This window comes from Oncorhynchus masou, chromosome 31, assembly GCF_036934945.1.
Source record: "Oncorhynchus masou masou isolate Uvic2021 chromosome 31, UVic_Omas_1.1, whole genome shotgun sequence".
Taxonomy (NCBI): domain Eukaryota; kingdom Metazoa; phylum Chordata; class Actinopteri; order Salmoniformes; family Salmonidae; genus Oncorhynchus; species Oncorhynchus masou.
Genome location: NC_088242.1, coordinates 80,176,462 through 80,196,416, shown reverse-complemented (window position 1 = coordinate 80,196,416; position 19,955 = coordinate 80,176,462). Strand labels below are relative to the sequence as shown.

The following is a 19,955-nucleotide window of genomic DNA, read 5'->3' as shown; positions in this document are numbered from 1 at the left end:
GTGGGTCAGTCATGGTGTGGGGTGGCATTTCTTTGGGGGGCCGCACGGCCCATGTGCTCGCCAGAGGTAGCCTGACTGCCATTAGGTACCGAGATGAGATCCTCAGACCCCTTGTGAGACCATATGCTGGTGCGGTTGGCCCTGGGCTCCTCCTAATGCAAGACAATGCTAGACCTCATGTGGCTGGAGTGTGTCAGCAGTTCCTGCAAGAGGAAGGCATTGATGCATTGATGCTATTTTTCAGACCTGAATCCAATTGAGCACATCTGGGACATCATGTCTCGCTCCATCCACCAACGCCACGTTGCACCACAGACTGTCCAGGAGTTGGCGGATGCTTTAGTCCAGGTCTGGGAGGAGATCCCTCAGGAGACCATCCGCCACCTCATCAGGTGCATGCCCAGGTGTTATAGGGAGGTCTTACAGGCATGTGGAGGCCACACACACTACTGAGTCTCATTTTGACTTGTTTTAAGGACATTACATCAAAGTTGGATCAGCCAGTAGTGTGGTTTTCCACTTTAATTTTGAGTGTGACTCCAAATCCAGACCTCCATGGGTTGATCAATTTGATTTCCATTGATAATTTTTGTTTGATTTTGTTGTCAGCATATTCAACTATGTAAAGAAAAAAGTATTTAATAAGAATATTTCATTCATTCAGATCTAGGATGTGTTATTTTAGTGTTCCCTTTATTTTTTTGAGCAGTGTATATATATATATATATATATATATATATATATATATATATATATATATATATATAACAATACACTCTAATGTCAAAGTGGAAGAACAATTATATACACTACCGTTCAAAAGTTTGGGGTCACTTAGAAATGTCCTTGTTTTCCATGAAAACATACTTGAAATGAGTTGCAAAATGAATAGGAAATATAGTCAAGATGTTGATCAGGATATAAATAATGATTTTTAATTGAAATAATAATTGTGTCCTTCAATCTTTGCTTTCGTCAAAGAATCCTCCATTTGCAGCAAATATAGCCTTGCAGACCTTTGGCATTCTAGTTGTACATTTGTTGAGGTAATCTGAAGAGATTTCACCCCATGCTTCCTGAAGCACCTCCCACAAGTTGGATTGGCTTGATGGGCACTTCTTACGTACCATACGGTCAAGCTGCTCCCACAACAGCTCAATAGTGTTGAAATCCGGTGACTGTGCTGGCCACTCCATTATAGACTGAATACCAGCTTACAGCTTCTTCCCTAAATAGTTATTGCATAGTTTGGAGCTGTGCTTTGGATCATTGTCCTGTTGTAGGAGGAAATTGGCTCCAATTTAGCACCGTCCACAGGATATGGCACGGCGTTGCAAAATGGAATGATCGCCTTCCTTCTTCAACATCCCTTTTACACTGTACAAATCTCCCACTTATCTACCACTAAAGCACTCCCAGTCCATCACATTGCCTCCACCATGCTTGACAGATGGCGTCAAGCATTCCTCCAGCATCTTTTCATTTTTCTGCGTCTCACAACCGTTCTTCTTTGTGATCCGAAAACCTCAAACTTAGATTTGTCTGTCCACAACACTTTTTTCCAGTCTTCCTCTGTCCAGTGTCTGTGTTATTTTGCCCATCTTAATCTTTTCTTTTTATTGGCCAGTCTGAGATATGGCTTTTTCTTTGCAACTCTGCCTTGAAGGCCAGCATCCTGGAGTCTCCTGTTCACTGTTGACGTTGAGACTGGTGTTTTGTGGGTTTTACTTAATGAAGCTGCCAGTTGAGGACTTGCGAGTCGTCTATTTCTCAAACTAGACACTAATATCCTTGTCCTCTTGCTCAGTTGTGCACGGGGGCCTCCAACTCCTCTTTCTATTCTGGTTAGGGACAGTTTGTGCTGTACTGTGAAGGGAGTAGTATACAGCATTGCACGATATCTTCAGTTTCTTGTCAATTTTTTGCATGGAATAGCCTTCATTTCTCAGAACAAGAATAGACTTTCAGAAGGAAGTTCTTTGTTTCTGGCCATTTTGAGCCTGTAATCAAACCCACAAATGCTGATGCTCCAGATCTAAAGAATGCCAGTTTAATTGCTTCTTTAATCAGGGCAACAGTTTTCAGCTGTGCTAACATAATTGTGAAAGGGCTTTCTAATGATCAATTAGCCTTTTTAAAATGATCAACTTGGATTAGTTAACACAATATGCCATTGGAACACAGGAGTGATGGTTGCTGATAATGGGCCTCTGTACTCCATTGTAGATTTTCCATAAACAATCAGCCGTTTCCAGCTACAGTAGTCATTTACAACATTAACAATGTCTACACTGTATTTCTGATCAATTTGATGTTCTTTTAATGGACAAAAAAGGTGTTTTTCTTTAAAAAACAAGAACATTTCTATGTAACCCCAAACTTTTGAATGGTAGTGTATATATATTTTAAGATGAATGAAAATGTGAAAACTGAAATATATTTGTTGCCAAAGTATTCAGCCCCTTTGTTTAGGAAACGCCTATATTTAGTTATTGAATTGCTATCGATCTTTTAAAAATGTTTTAAAGTCTTTAACTTTCACATTAAATAGTATTATGTAGATTGTTGACAAAAAAATACAATTAAAACCATTTTATTCCCCCTTTGTAACACAATAAAATGTGAAGAGATCCAAGGAGTGTGAATACTTTTGCAAGGCACTGTGCATGGCAAAAGAGGAATTGACTGCTGGAAACACGACCTAGATTTGAAATGAATTCAACTACCACCAAGCTACTGCAAAATGTAATTCAATTACTAGTTGAACTACATGTAGTTCACTACTCCCCAACACTGGTACACACACATTTTCTTACGCAATACACTGTAATTAAATAAGGCAGGGTAATTATTGTTTTAGCAGGGTTTGTTTTTCTGTATACAGTAGAGTGTTCTAACCTACATTGCAGGTTGATAGTGATATAACAAAACCCAGCCTCTTCCCACTATAATAGACAGGTGTTGATACCTGCCCACCATGATCTTAATGTTCTCTGTTTCTGTTTGGGTTTGGGTTTCAAAAGTATAACTGTATTTCTATTTGTCTGTCTTGTTCCAGGGTGAGTGTCTTCTGACGGTGCAGCTGGGTGATGGAGAGCGTTTGGAGGATGAGGAGGATGTAGAGTTCTACCTGCTTTTTTCTGGCACCACCCAGAGGCACCTGACCAGTACCTTGAGGATAAGCCATGTCACCCTACAGGCTGTGTGCCCAGGTAAATTCCACCATGCACCACACACACAACTGGTTGCTAGGTCTGATGCTGGACAGTCATACTGGTGGTGTGTGCGTGGCAGATCCGTTTGGATTAACCAAGTCTTTTATGATTACACACACACACATATAATGTGGTTCTATCCTCATGGGGACCAACAATTCTATTCCATTCAATTCTATTTTCCCTGACCCTAAAGCACAGGAGGTTGGTGGCACCTTAATTGGGGAGGACAGGCACCTGGTAATGGCTAGAGTGGAATAGGTGGAAATGTATCAACAAACACATGGCTACCATTTGCCCCTTTTTAGCCATTATTATGACCCGACCTCACCTCAGCAGCCTCAGTTGCCCTAAACCTAACCCTAATTGTAACACTAAACCTAACCCTAATTGCAACACTAAACCTAACCCTAATTGTAACACTAAACCTCACCCCTAATTGTAACACTAAACCTCACCCCTAATTGTAACACTAAACCTCACCCCTAATTGTAACACTAAACCTCACCCCTAATTGTAACACTAAACCTAACCCTAATTGTAACACTAAACCTAACCCTAATTGTAACACTAAACCTAACCCTAATTGTAACACTAAACCTAACCCTAATTGTAACACTAAACCTCACCCCTAATTGTAACACTAAACCTCACCCCTAATTGTAACACTAAACCTAACCCTAATTGTAACACTAAACCTAACCCTAATTGTAACACTAAACCTCACCCCTAATTGTAACACTAAACCTCACCCCTAATTGTAACACTAAACCTAACCCTAATTGTAACACTAAACCTAACCCTAATTGTAACACTAAACCTAACCCTAATTGTAACACTAAACCTAACCCTAATTGTAACACTAAACCTAACCCTAATTGTAACACTAAACCTCACCCCTAATTGTAACACTAAACCTCACCCCTAATTGTAACACTAAACCTCACCCCTAATTGTAACACTAAACCTAACCCTAATTGTAACACTAAACCTCACCCCTAATTGTAACACTAAACCTCACCCCTAATTGTAACACTAAACCTCACCCCTAATTGTAACACTAAACCTCACCCCTAATTGTAACACTAAACCTAACCCTAATTGAAACACTAAACCTAACCCTAATTGAAACACTAAACCTAACCCTAATTGAAACACTAAACCTAACCCTAATTGTAACACTAAACCTAACCCTAATTGTAACACTAAACCTAACCCTAATTGTAACACTAAACCTCACCCCTAAGCTTAAAATAGCCTTTGTCCACATGTGGATGTGGGAAATGTCCCCACAAGGGAGATTACTTTCCTTGTTTTACTACACACACAGCATATGTTTTACTATACACACACACACAAACACACACACACAAACACACACACCATATGTTTTACTATCCTTGTGGGGACCTGAAATTGATTACCATTCAAAATCCTATTTTCTCTTATCCTAACCCTAATTCTAACCCTAAACTTAATTCCTAGGCCTAAAATAGCCTTTGTCCCCACGAGGGATAAATGTCCTTGTTTTACTATCTTTGTGGGGACTTTGGAGGATTTCCGGTGCCCACGAGGATAGTAATACACACACACCCCGCTCTTCATGGGCACAGAGAGACATTGTACATGGATTTCCAGATAATGATTTGTGCTTTATGGTTCCACTGAAATGGGACGAGCCTCTTGGCAGCTGCCACAGGAAAGTAGCATTTGTAAATGACTGCTTCTCTCCTAGATGTATGCCATCTTGCTTTTTTCACAGTCATGGAAATACATTGTTATAATGTGAGAACATTGCTCAATAATTACAGTCGTATGAAAAAATTTGGGCACCCCTTACAATTTCCATGATTTCCATTTATAAATAATTGGGTGTTTGGATCAGCAATTTCATTTTGATCTATCAAATAACTGATGGACACAGTAATATTTCAGTCGTGAAATTAGGTTTATTGGATTAACAGAATATGTGCAATATGTATCAAAACAAAATTAGACAGGTGCATAAATTTGGGCACCCCAATAGAAAAATCACATCAATATTTAGTAGAGCCTCCTTTTGCTAAAATAACAGCCTCTATACGCTTCCCATAAGCCTCTAATGAGTGTCTGGATTCTGGATGAAGATATTTTGGACCATTCCTCCTTACAGAACATCTCCAGTTCAGTTAGGTTTGATGGTTGCCGAGCATGGACAGCCCGCTTCAAATCACCCCACAGATTCTCAATGATATTCAGGTCTGGGGACTGGGATGGCCATTCCAGAACATTGTATTTGTTCCTCTGCATAAATGCCCAGGTAGATTTTGAGCAGTGTTTTGGGTCGTTGTCTTGTTGAAATATCCAGCTCCGGCGTAACTTCAACTTTGTAACTGATTCTTCAACATTATTCCCAAGAATCTGCTGATATTGAGTGGAATCCATGCAACCCTCAACTTTAACAAGATTCCCAGTACTGGCACTGGCCACACAGCCCCACAGCATGATGGAACCTCCACCAAATTCTACTGTGGGAAGAAAGTGTTTTTCTTGGAACGCTGTGTTCTTTTGCCGCCATGCATAACGTCCCTTGTTATGACCAAATAACTCAATCTTTGTGTCATCAGTCCACAGCACCGTATTACAAAATGAAGCTGGCTTGTCCAAATGTGCGTTTGCATACCTGTTTGTGGCGTGTGTGCAGAAAAGGCTTCTTCCGCATCACTCTCCCATACAGCTTCTTCTTGTGCAAAGTGAGCTGAATTGTTGAACGATGCACAGTGACACCATCTGCAGCAAGATGATGTTGTAGGTCTTTGGAGGTGGTCTGTGGGCTGTTTTTGACCGTTCTCACCATCCTTCGTCTTTGTCTCTCCGATATTTTACTTGGCCTGTCACTTCTGGCCTTAACAAGAACTGTGCCTGTGGTCTTCCATCTCATCACTATGTTCCTCACAGTGGACACTGACAGCTTAAATCTCTGCGATAGCTTTTTGTAGCCTTCCTCTAAACCATAATGTTGAATAATATTTGTTTTCAGGTCATTTGAGAGATGTTTTGAGGCCCCCATGTTGCCACTCTTCAGAGGAGAGTCAAAGAGAACAACTTGCAATTGGCCACCTTAAATACCTTTTCTCATGATTGGAGGCACTTGTCTATGAAGTTCAAGGCTTAATGAGCTCACCAAACCAATTGTGTGTTCCAATTAATCAGTGCTAAATAGTTAGTTATTCAAATCAACAGAATGACAAGGGTGCCCACAGTTTTGCATAGCCTATTTTTCACATCTGATTTAATTCCATACAACTTAATATTGCTACACTAAAAATCTTTGTCTGGACAATACCCCAGTACTCAGCTTTTATTAGAAAATGAATGGCATGCCACTGTGATCATTTTCTGTGATGACAGAGTCAATTATTATGCAGCCTCAGAGGGGTGCCCAAACATTTTCATACGACTGTATATCTATCTCAGTCTGGTTGTTGGCAATAAACCATGTTTTCATCAAAGGACTGTTTATGTCTAGGCAGCCTTACTAGAAGAAGACTTGGTGATAAAACAAAAATGTATTTTTGTGTTTTTGTCTTTCACCCGGCTTCAGTTATCACCCTGAGCTGAATGCAGGGTCCATGTAAAACATGGCTGAAGTGGCATATTGATGATGGTATGATGGCTGCCCCAGCTTTGATTTATGTGTGTGTGTGGGGACGTCAGCAGAGACATGAATAGGAGTATTTGGATCTTCTGTCCTACCACTCCTGTTTCATAATATGAGCTCTCCTGAACTAAGTCCTTTTGCTGTGGAGTCCATGCATTCTTAGAGGGAGGGAGGAACATGGTAAAGAACAGCTCTGTATTTCACGTCACTAGGCCATGTTTTAAACACTTTTTGTTGTTGCTAATAGGTTTTGAAGGTAATTTGAATATGAATGAATATTCCTCTGATTGTTAGAATAGCATATTTACCTGTAACGGTTCTCGTCTGTCGAAGGAGAAGCGGACCAAAATGCAGCGCGGTGGTTATTCATGTTCTTTAATGAAATGAACTAGACATGAAATAACAAACTAGACATGAAATAACGAACTAGACATGAAATAACGAACTAGACATGAAATAACGAACTAGACATGAAATAACGAACTGGACATGAAATAACGAACTAGACATGAAATAACGAACTAGACATGAAATAACGAACTAGACATGAAATAACGAACTAGACATGAAATAACGAACTAGACATGAAATAACGAACAAAACAAAGAACGACCGTGAAAACCTATACAGCCTATCTTGTGAACACAAACACAGAGACAGGAACAATCACCCACGAAATACTCCAAGAATATGGCTGCCTAAATATGGTTCCCAATCAGAGACAACGATAAACACCTGCCTCTGATTGAGAACCACTCCAGACAGCCATAGACTATGCTAGATACCCCCACTAAGCCACACACCCAATACCTAGCAAAACCCCAAGACAAAACACACCACAATAAACCCATGTCACACCCTGGCCTGACCAAATAAATAAAGACATTTACATTTACATTTAAGTCATTTAGCAGACGCTCTTATCCAGAGCGACTTACAAGACAAACACAATAAACTTCGACCAGAGCGTGACATTTACCTTTTGGTTCACAGGCCTCTTCAATGTTACATCTCTATCTGTGGTCTGTTTTAAAATGGTCTGTTTAATGGTCCACTGGGATGGAGGCAAGATTCATGTTTGTCTGCTTTGAAATCTGTTGACCCCATGCAGCCAAGTTATTTGGGCAAGCAACGTGGCAGTTACTCTGTCACTCCCACCCATATTAGCTGACTAGAGACATACATGCTAAAGGCTTCCTTTTCATTTCTCTGTGGTTTTTAGAACTATTCACTGACAAATAGTGTTTAATGTTTGGACTTTGTGCATCTTAGCAACCAGAGAAGCCACAGAACTCAAGCCAGCATTGCAGCAGGACAGTGGAGCTTGAACATGGTTTTCTCTGTTCTTCTCTCTGGAGTCTGAGCTGTAGGGCTATGAAACACTGTAAACTCACACTGTAAACTCACACTGTAAACTCACACTGTAAAGTATATTTGGCATGTCTGAAGCACGTGTGCAGGTTATATTAACCCTCCATCCTCCCTCCCCAGCCCATGACTGCTGTGAGTCGGTGCAGGTCACGCTGTGCTCTGCGCGGTCTGATGGCTCGGTGGACCCTGTGGCCGAGGAGCGCTTCGATTTCGTCCAGGACCTGGCCTTCGACATGGCCCAGTTCCTGGTGAGCTCTGCAGGGCGGGCCGACGGTCTGGAAGGGGCTCTGCTGCTGGATGAGTGCCAGATCCCCCTGCAGGAGTGTGAGAGACTCGACGAGAGCCTCTCCCTGGCACTCAGACACCTGGCCCTGCCCCAGGGGTGGAGTGTCCTGGGCTCCAATGTAGGCACACCACCAGGCACCAACCTGGACAACAGCATTGGTGAGTAGGGGTGGGGTCTCTGCTTTGTGCGTCTCTGTGCGTCTCTCACAGTTTAGTGTTGCAGCACGGTCTGTCTGTACATTATTATGCCTTATACCCTCTTAATGTGCCTGTAGATTTCCTACAGTATGTGCTGCTGTGTTCTGTTCACACCTCAGTGAGGTAATTAGGGAACATTTGTTGTTTCCACCGAGAGATGATTTGGCCGGGGTCCCATTCCGCTGAGTAGTGGAGCGTGCCCACCAGGTGGTTCACTAATGATACTCCAGCTTCGCCTGTGCATTAATGTTCGCACCAGCCACCTACGGCTTTAGGAGAGAGATCCACTCCAGCTAACGGCCAATCAGGGGTCACTTTATTCATTTTGTGTTTTTTTGGAGGGGCTCTGACATGTGTAACTACTTTCAGTCAAACTGCAGTGATTCTGTTAATTGGCACACAGAGGGTCCTGACAGAGGAGAGGTCTACCCTAGAAAGGAGAGGAAGGGCTTAGGCTGAGAGAGCAGTGTCCCCTGGGATAGCAACAGTTCTCCACTCCTGTTCATGGCTCGGCTTTCCGACTGCGTTTACACCCACTTTAATTCCTCTGTGTTTCTGTTTTCTGCTCCTATTGGGTCATCATCATAAATCAGGAATGCAATGTCAGATATGCTAAAAACAAACATTCCCACCCAATTAATAAGTAGGCAGTAACACACAGTGTTTATATGGCCTATTAACCAGAGCCTGGGACATATTCTGGAGCACAAAAGGGGAGATTTGGGATAAATTTCTTGTACTTGTTTCATTTGGAGCCAGTAAGCCTCTTCTTGTCAGTAGTGTTAGTGTGCTATCTCCTCTCCTCTCCTCTCCTCTCCTCTCCTCTCCTCTCCTCTCCTCTCCTCTCCTCTCCTCTCCTCTCCTCTCCTCTCCTCTCCTCTCCTCTCCTCTCCTCTCCTCTCCTCTCCTCTCCTCTCCTCTCCTCTCCTCTCTCTGCTCCTCTCTCTCTACTCCTCTCTCTTTGTTCCCTTCTCCTCTCTTCTCTCTTTGCTCCCCTCCCCTCTTCTCTCTCTGCTCCTCTCCTCTCCTCTCTCTGCTCCTCTCTCTCAACTCCTCTCTCTTTGTTCCCTTCTCCTCTCCTCTCTCTTTGCTCCCCTCCCCTCTTCTCTCTCTACTCCTCTCTGCTCCTCTCCTCTCTCAACTCCTCTCTCTTTGTCCCCTTCTCCTCTCTTCTCTCTTTGCTCCCCTCCCCTCTTCTCTCTCTGCTCCTCTCTCCTCTCCTCTGCTCCCCTCCCCTCTTCTCTCTTTAATCCTCTCTTCTCTCTCTGCTCCTCTCTCCTCTCCTCTGCTCCCCTCCCCTCTTCTCTCTTTAATCCTCTCTTCTCTCTCTGCTCCTCTCTTCTCTCTCTGCTTCCCTCTTTCTCTGCTCCCATCTCTCTCCTCGTTTCTCTCTGCTCCCCTCTCTCTCTGCTCCTCTCTCCTCTCCTCTCCTCCCCTCTCTCTCTTTGCTCCTTTCCACCCTTCTCTCTCGGCTCCTCTCTCTCTGCACCAGTAATAAGAGATTGTGGTAAAGGAGCAGATGAGACAGACAGGCAGCCCTTTCAGCCACTTGAATTTGTGGCCCTATAGCAATATACTGTAATAGTATAGGACCCATAGGTCATCATGAAAACTATTGGCTCCTGCTGGGTCATTTGGAACACCATACTGGAGAAGACAGATTAAACAAGACATTTCTGTTTTCTAACATCGTCAGTGCTTAGCAATTATAATCCATCATACACATATCTTTAGTTAAGAATGTAAACTTCAGGCTGATTTGATATTTACAGCAATACTACAGAAAGCCATTTGAAGGACGTTTGTGCTTCTCATCCACTGAGACTTTTGTTGACATAGGCACATATGAGCTGTGTCCCAATTGACGAGGATGCTGCCTCCCAATCCCAAGGTACCTTAACGTGCTGCCTTCTAAGGTGCCTTCATTCAGGTTGTGACGACAGGGAGTACAGCTATGACCGGACGTGACTTTTGTAGCAGGTTAGGAGAGCATTTTATCTAACTCTGTCTGAACCTTTTCCTAACCTTAACCTAAGTCCCCAATCTGCCACTTTAATTATCATAACCTGCTGCGGAGATTCTCCTAACCTGCTATAATAAAGTCCTTCCGGTCGTAGTTGTGCTCTGTCTAATCAGAACTCTTCATTCGGCTAATTGAAGGTAGCATCCCATGTATCCTTTGCCGGGGAGGCTAACCCACAACACCTTGTTTTTTTTTCAGCTGACATTAAGTTGAAGTAGCCTTCTAATCTAGTTAGATTGCATCATATCACCTTTCAATATTAGTTATCAACTAATATAACACTACGTTATCTTGAACATCTGTGTCATTTAATAATATGAATGGGTGTGATTGTTTGATAGTATGAATTAATCACAATGCAAGTCTACTTATTAGAAAAAACAATAGAAGCTCGAATACAAAATTAGCTTCACGCTGAAACACCACTATTATGGTTATTAATCATTCCTAAACACCCAGTAAAATAGCTTATTTAGCTATATAAAAAAACAAATCATAGCCTCTATCATGCATGCAAGCTTACCTGTCATGTCCACAATGATGGAGCAGCACACCAAGCAATATGCGAGAGGAGGACCCTATAACGTAGGATAATTATTCTGGTCGGTGTCAACTTAATTCATTAACAGGTACTGAGGAGATCGACTCTGTTACTTGTTTACTTGTTATTCATGTCAGATATTTCAATTTTGGGATAGTTGTTCACTGAATTGCTAGCTCACCCTGCTACAGTGACTACAATGTAAACAAATGTCTCGCGCTCAGTGGAATGTGAATGCGTTATCACGTGATGCTGCCTTGGGCCTTGTCCCAAATGGAAAGTGCTACCTACTAAGATAGGTTCATTTGGAAGCAGGTAGGCAGCAGGCAGCTGCCCTTTGGATCGGGACACAACCATGGTCTGAATTCCAAAGCCCTAAAATTGGTATGCTGTGTATCCATGTCTGCGTCTAGTCCACCGTCTGTGTATTTAGCTTTGACTGTGACAGATTGTAGTACTAACAGAATGTGTTTAGTCCTCTAATGTTAGTTCCAATTCCTGCATTCTGTCAGAGCTGTGCCACTGACTGCTGATGTGGTGAGCAGTGCCTCTGTCAGGAATAGATAAGAGGAACACAAAAACTCACAGAGCTAGAAGACTGAGCCCCTCCTATCAGCCTCTCAAAGAACTGCTTTGTCTTGTCTACTCAGTGATAGATATATCCCTATTAAACGCATTGGGATAGGTTTATAGTATCAGAATGGCTTTGAGTGATCCCTTTTTCTCAGGGATTCAGCATGTAGGAGCACAGGGATCTGCCTAGTAACAATGTACAGAACAAGCCAACAATGTATGGCGAGCTAGAAACACCTGTCAGATTGGCCGGTTTATATGCTTCGGGTGGTTCTGGGTCTGACGTGCACCCATATGAAAGCATGCTGTCCTCTATTTGGTGGGACATGTGAGCCTGCTTATATCCCCTGTGCTTTGCATCTCCTCCGGTTCCACTATTACCTGAGGTTTTCCCTGATAATATTTGATTCCAAAACTCTTTGATATTTGAAAAAAGAAAAGGGGGAAAGATGAATGGTCCTTTTAGAATAGATGATGCTGCAGTCAGGTTAGGAACATTTCATTCCTCTCCCCAACCTGCCGGTAGAGTGGGCCAGCTGTTTAATGCCTTATCCAGCCCTGGCATTTCCTGAAGCTGGTCCAGGGCACCTTGGTGAGGCACAGTGAGCCTTGAAACTGGAGCTAGCAGCAGGCCACCTGGCCCAGAGGCTCTCTCTGTTAGACTGGGCGGTGCCAGCAGAGCCAGCTAGAGGCTCTCTCTGTTAGCTGGCTCTGCTGGCCTCACCTGGTCTAGAGGCTCTCTCTGTTAGCTGGCTCTGCTGGCACCGCCCGGTCTAGAGGCTCTCTCTGTTAGCTGGCTCTGCTGGCACCGCCCGGTCTAGAGGCTCTCTCTGTTAGCTGGCTCTGCTAGCACCGCCCGGTCTAGAGGCTCTCTCTGTTAGCTGGCTCTGCTAGCACCGCCCGGTCTAGAGGCTCTCTCTGTTAGCTGGCTCTGCTGGCACCAACCGGCCCAGAGGCTCTCTCTGTTAGCTGGCTCTGCTGGCCCCGCCCGGTGTAGAGGCTCTCTCTGTTAGCCGGCTCTGCTGGCCCCGCCCGGTCTAGAGGCTCTCTCTGTTAGCCGGCTCTGCTGGCCCCGCCCGGTCTAGCGGCTCTCTCTGTTAGCTGGCTCTGCTGGCCCCGCCCGGTCTAGAGGCTCTCTCTGTTAGCTGGCTCTGCTGGCCCCGCCCGGTCTAGAGGCTCTCTCTGTTAGCTGGCTCTGCTGGCCCCGCCCGGTCTAGAGGCTCTCTCTGTTAGCTGGCTCTGCTGGCCCCGCCCGGTCTAGAGGCTCTCTCTGTTAGCTGGCTCTGCTAGCACCGCCTGGTCTAGAGGCTCTCTCTGTTAGCTGGCTCTGCTGGCCCCGCCCGGTCTAGAGGCTCTCTCTGTTAGCTGGCTCTGCTGGCCCCGCCCGGTCTAGAGGCTCTCTCTGTTAGCTGGTTCTGCTGACACCAACCGGCCCAGAGGCTCTCTCTGTTAGCTGCATGATGGCACCGCCTGGCCTAGAGGCTCTCTCTGTTAGCTGGCTCTACTGGCACCTCCCGGCCACAGCCAAAAACTAATTCTGAGTAAAATAAAGCACAGAGGGGCATTAATATCATGAAAAACGCAGAAAAACTCCTAAAGGCATATTTCATCCCTTGTCACATCGCCTGCCAGCGCTCTAAATGCCAACAGAGGATCTGCTAGCATTCCAGCGCATCGCCCGGCGTCTATTAGACTGAGGGTTTGTGGGAGAAAAGTAGCCATGAGAATCCAGCACTGGTGGAAAATCTGATTTGTTAGTGTCTCTCCCTACTCCTGTAAGTGGTTGTTGGAGTGAGAGTTCTACCATAGAATGGGGCTGACAGAGAGGAAATGACGGCTCATATTGTCTCTGTGTTTCTACAAACCGGATCCACTGAACTGAGTCTGTAGAGATCTGGAGCTGGGTTGATTTTATTTTTCACGTTGATAATTTCCCGTCAATGAGTCTAGGCGTTCTCATCTTCCACTGTAGGCCATTGAGTTTATATTGTTTATTATGCATGCATTATGGTAAGTTTGGGTATTACAGATTTCCTAACATTTGTTTTGTTCTTTTTGTCCTGTGTGTCTGTCAGTGTGATGAAATACAGTGCCTGTTTTTCTTGTTTTACTTCACTTTTTCTCTGCCATCTTCTGACAGGAAAATGACCAAAACATAAAAACAACCTCTACTCTGCAGTGGTGATTCCAATCTCTGCTTCAAGACTCCTGGGGCCTCATTTATCAACATTGTGTAGAAACTATTCTAAAATACTACTTACGAACAGAATTTAGAATGTTTGTACGCATAGAAAAAGTGTGATTTATCAAACAATCCTACGAGCGTCGTACTCACAGTGGTAGGAGATGATAACTGTTGATAAATACCAATTCTTCTCAGTGCTCGTGCACAACCTTGGCTATTTGGTTCAAATCAAACTTGATTTGTCACATGCGCCGAATACAATACCGTGAAATGCTTACTTACAAGCCCGTAACCACCAGTGCAGATCAAGAAATATTTATGAGGAGAGGAGAGGAGGAAGGCTCTGGCAGCACTGGACAGGCGGGAAAAGCTGTAGGAATGAGACAGAGAGACAGCCTGGTGCGGGGGGCTGCCACCGGAGGGCTGGTGCGTGGAGGTGGTACCGGATAGACTGGACCGTGTTGGCGCCCTGGTGCTCTTGAGCACCGAGCCTGCCCAACCTTACCAAATAAAATACCACTACCACTGTTGTGTCGTCAGCAAACTTAATGATAGTTTTGGAGTCTCTTTTGGCCACGCAGTCGTGGGTAAACAGTGACCACCATCTATGGTAAAAATCATCCCTTTAAAACCAGTGGGGAATATACAACTCCGTACCATGAAATAGCCTACAACAGCGCAACCAAAAAAAGCTTAGAACAAAACACTGAGTACAACCAAAAAGTTCAATTTGGCTGCCTCGGTTATATTTTGATCATTAAAAATTCAAACGTAAGTATAAAGCGAGGACCAATTGGGCCATTTCAAGTTGCCTTAGCAATGGAAAATAGAGTTCAAATGAGTAGGCAAAACTCACTAATAAGCCATCCATCCTCAACAGCTCCCTCCTGTAGGTCCCCACATTTAGCAGTATTTTTTGCGCATCACATAACCTGCACATTAAGAGTGGAAACCTTTTCTGTTCACATAGTTGAACTCATTATGGGATGGTGCTTTTATGGTGATGTGGGTGCTGTCTATTGCTCAGTTCATATTTGGGAACCCATTGATGGCAAAGAAACCCCTCTTGACTTCAACCTGTTGTGCGATTGTGTATGGAAATGTTATTATACAGTTTGTTTTGCTGATGATTGCATCCAAAACATTGGCTCATAGAGAGATGTGAAATGCCGATCTGCAATCTCCCGCAGAAACGTGTCTGTTGCCAAAATCCAGAGGGTAGATAGCTCTTTGATGTGCACCGGAATGGAACGTTGGCCTTTCTAAAGCAGGTCTCACATCCTCACAAAGATCCTATGAGATTGGTTTTGGGAAACGATATCTGATGAACCGATCTGTACTTTCTGCAAAAAAGTCCCACCTGTCTCTAAAAACACTCTCTGCGAAATGCAGCGTGTGCCAAATCTTCCAACATGATCAGCCCTTTCTCATTGTCTCACTGGTTTATAGTATTTCAAGGTTTCAATTTCACACGTGCCTCTAATTTAGCAAAATGACTGTACTTTATATTGATTAATATTGTAACAAAGGCACTGATATGGTCAAATTATATATAGCCTGTCAAGATATGTTGCATGAATTCACAATGGAAATACAATTAATTAGGCCCACTATCATCATTATTAGGCCCACTATCATGATTTTAAAAAAGGTCAACATATATTTTTTCCTCATTCTGTGCTTGACAAGCAGCTCCCTTATTCCAGCACTTGGCACGCGTGTGTACGCATGGTCATGGTTGTGTGTAAATTCACACACACCCAACCAAATGTTTATACTGATAAATCTCACACTTTGCGTGTACATGATCCTATGCATGGATTACGTGCAGATTTGTGCCTTCATATGATTGATAAATGAGACCCCTGTTGTTAGACCTGGTGTAAACTGTGTTAAATCCTCACCCCTGCTAGGACCTAATCCTTATCTCCTCAATACCAGGTTACGGTTCTAGTAGGACTCCGTTTTGTGGCAGTCTCTTTCCCAACCTCTGAATCCTCCCCCTGTGTGTCCTCATACTGTTGGGATGGTAATGGCGATTGCCAGGCCCCATCGACAAGGCCAGATTACAGTGGGGCAAAAAAGTATTTAGTCAGCCACCAATTGTGCAAGTTCCCCCACTTAAAAAGACAAAGGCGACAAAGGGGTGGAAGCTCGGGACAGAGGGGCGGAAGCTCTGGCAGCTCGGGACAGAGGGGCGGAAGCTCTGGCAGCTCGGGACAGAGGGGCGGAAGCTCTGGCAGCTCGGGACAGAGGGGCGGAAGCTCTGGCAGCTCGGGACAGAGGGGCGGAAGCTCTGGCACCTCTGGGCTGAGGGGCTCTGGCGCCTCAGACTCCGGCAGCGTCGGACAGGCGGGAGACTCTGGCGCCTCAGACTCCGGCAGCGCCGGACAGGCGGGAGACTCCAGCTGCGCTGGAGAGGAGGAAGGCTCTGGCAGCACTGGACAGGCGGGAGAAGCTGTAGGGATGAGACGGAGGGACAGCCTGGTGCGGGGGGCTGCCACCGGAGGGCTGGTGCGTGGAGGTGGTACCGGATAGACCGGACCGTGCAGGCGCCCTGGTACTCTTGAGCACCGAGCTGCCCAACCTTACCGGTTGAATGCTCCCGGTCGCCCTGCCAGTGCGGCGAGGTGGAATAGCCCGCACTGGGCTATGCAGGCGAACCAGGGACACCATGCGCAAGGCTGGTGCCATGTAAGCCAGCCCAAGGAGACGCACTGGAGACCAGATGCGTAGAGCCGGCTTCATGGCACTTGGCTCGATGCCCACTCTAGCCCAGCCGATACGCGGAGCTGGTATGTACCGCACCGGGCTATGCATCCGCACTGGGGACACCATGCGCTTCACAGCATAACACGGTGCCTGCCTGGTCTCTCTCGCCCCCCGGTAAGCACAGGAAGTTGGCGCAGGTCTCCTACCTGGCTTCGCCACACTTCCTGTGTGCCCCCGCCCAAGACATTTTTGGGGCTGACTCTCGGGCTTCCATCCACGCCGCCGTGCTGCCTCCTCATACCAGCGCCTCTCCGCCTTCACCGCCTCCAGCTCTTCCTTGGGGCGGCGATATTCTCCTGGCTGTGCCCAGGATCCTTTACCGTCCCACTCATCCTCCCATGTCCAGTCCTCCTTGCGCTGCTCCTGCTGCCGCTGCCTGTCACCACGCCGCTTGGTCCTGTTGTGGTGGGTGATTCTGTAACGGTTTTCTTAAGTTGAAGGAGAGGAGGACCAAAACGCAGCGTGGTTACTATTCATGTTTTTTAATAAGACAACTAAACATGAACATAATACAAAAACAACAAACGTGGAAAACCGAAACAGCCTATTCTGGTGCAAACTAACACAGAGACAGGAACAATCACCCACAAAACCCAACACCAAACAGGCTACCTAAATATGGTTCCCAATCAGAGACAATGACTAACACCTGCCTCTGATTGAGAACCATATCAGGCCAAACACAGAAACAGACAAACTAGACACACAACATAGAATCCCCACTCAGATCACCAAACAAAACATAGAAACATACAAAGCAAACTATGGTCAGGGTGTGACAAACACACTACGCCGCCAGGGACTCAAATCCTGCAGTGCCAGACGTGTCCCCCTATTTAAGCCAGTACATGTCCAGGCCCGTCTGAAGATGGCTAGAGAGCATTTGGATGATCCAGAAGAAGATTGGGAGAATGTCATATGGTCAGATGTAACCAAAATAGAACTTTTTGGTAAAAACTCAACTCGTCGTGAATGCTGAGTTGCATCCAAAGAGCACCATACCTACTGTGAAGCATGGGGGTGGAAACATCATGCTTTGGGGCTGTTCTTCTGCAAAGGGACCAGGACGACTGATCCATGTAAAGGAAAGAATGAATGGGGCCATGTATCGTGAGATTTTGAGTGCAAACCTCCTTCCATCAGCAAGGGCATTGAAGATGAAACGTGGCTGGGTCTTTCAGCATGACCATGATCCCAAACACACCGCCCGGGCAACAAAGGAGTGGCTTCGTAAGAAGCATTTCAAGGTCCTGGAGTGGCCTAGCCAGTCTCCAGATCTCAACCCCATTGAAAATCTTTGGAGGGAGTTGAAAATCCGTGTTACCCAGCAACAGCCCCAAAACATCACTGCTCTAGAGGAGATCTGCATGGAGGAATGGGCCAAAATACCAGCAACAGTGTGTGGAAAACCTTGTGAAGACTTACATAAAATGTTTGACCTCTGTCATTGCCAACAAAGGGTATATAACAAAGTATTGAGATAAACTTTTGTTATTGACCAAATACTTATTTTCCACCATAATTTGCAAATAAATTCATTAAAGTTCCTACAATGTGATTTTCTGTATTTTTTTTCCCTCATTTTGTCTGTCATAGTTGAAGTGTACCTATGATGTAAATTTCAGGCCTCTCTCATCTTTTTAAGTAGGAGGACTTGCACAATTGGTGGCTGACTAAATAATGTTTTGCCCCACTGTATCTCCTACTACATCATTATGATCGGTAGGGAGAAGGTCTCCATAAGACTTAATCACTTACTCACACTGAATTGGACTATAGCTGTGTGTTTTTTTAGTTAGACACACAGTTAGTCAGGCCTTCCTGGTGACTCAGTGTGCATTGAAGCAGAGAATCAGCAGTCTGACCAGTAGGAGTGAGAGTGTAGGAGGGGGTGGGGTTAATAGACAAATGACTCAGGAAGGACAGTGTGTCACACAGGTTAGGGGGCGGGACTCTGACAGGGTTATCAGTTAAGGCTGATAGCAAAGGTGGGAGGGGTTAGGGAGAGTGGAGAGAGGGACGGCCGTGTCCGCCTGCAAACGCACTAAGGGATTTACATATGAACATATTGTACTGCAAAACAGATTATTGGTCACACGGTAGTAGAGAAAACAGGTTGGATATTAAGCAGAAGCTAGAGTGTTGTTGAATGCTCACTGGCAGGACATCGTTGAATGTGTGTTGTGTTCTAGTTAGAAGGCTGAAACTGTTGACCGTCTGAGCCCAGTGTAACTCTCCCTCCCTGTGTGTCCCGTTCAGCTGAGCCCGGTCCACACGAGACCCTCTTGCACTTTGCGGCTCGGCGCGGTCTGCGGAGGGTAGCCTTGTTTCTGCTCCAGCAGCCAGGAGGCAGAGAGGCTCTCAGACTGCCCAACAAGCAGGGCTCTACACCAGTCAGCGTGGCAGAGAAGAGGGGCCACGACCAGCTACAGCAGCTCTTCACTGAGTAAGTACTTAACTGGATCACATACTGTATATTACACACAGGATCTAAACATGAATAACCTTTTAATAGCCTTTATTACACTAGTAATAACCTTCAGATACATTATTATTATGTTACTATGGGAGTAGGCTGGCTAGCCAATCGTTTCTACTAACCCTGGGACGGACTGTATGCTGAACATCAGAACTTGCTGAACTAACAGTGTCATCATAATATATTTTGCTGTTTTATCGGTGAATGAAAGGCACAGCCCTCTCCACAGTATTTATTGGCTCTCAACATCGTCACATCGTTACCTAGCACCTCTTCCTCTTTTTTTGAACACATACTCTTGCACTCCTATATTCTTCAAGACATTAGCTAGCAAACTAGGATTTGGAATCCAAATCAACGAGAGGTCTTTATGTAACCATGGGAATGGGAGCAGCTCTAGGACTTGTTGTGGATGTTGAAATGTGTTTGGAGTGTTGGCGGTACACACAGATAAGCAGACCGATCAAGGACAAACTCCGGACTGCTGCTGTAAACAGCTGAAGTCAGCACAGAAATCACCACAGAATCCAACTTTACTTATATGCACTTTGTTAAAGTACATAAAATCAGACTAGTATGGGTCTTTTGACGTGGGATAAAATCACAAAATGTACCTAAAATTAGGAGGAAAAGTGTACGTGCTAGATGACAGCTCGTAGACTGTACAGCGTTC

General features: G+C 44.9%; 1 protein-coding gene across 4 annotated transcripts in view; it reads left to right on the top strand.

The window, feature by feature from the left end:
* Window positions 1–19,955, top strand: part of LOC135524528 (A-kinase anchor protein 13-like) — a 175,486-nt gene that overhangs the window by 85,033 nt on the left and 70,498 nt on the right. For all 4 annotated transcript variants that reach the window (XM_064952135.1, XM_064952133.1, XM_064952134.1 and 1 more), the window contains exons 3-5: window positions 3,059–3,212; window positions 8,347–8,670; window positions 19,063–19,249. In XM_064952135.1, coding sequence (XP_064808207.1) covers window positions 3,059–3,212; window positions 8,347–8,670; window positions 19,063–19,249 — 665 coding nt within the window. The remainder of the gene's footprint in view (window positions 1–3,058; window positions 3,213–8,346; window positions 8,671–19,062; window positions 19,250–19,955) is intronic.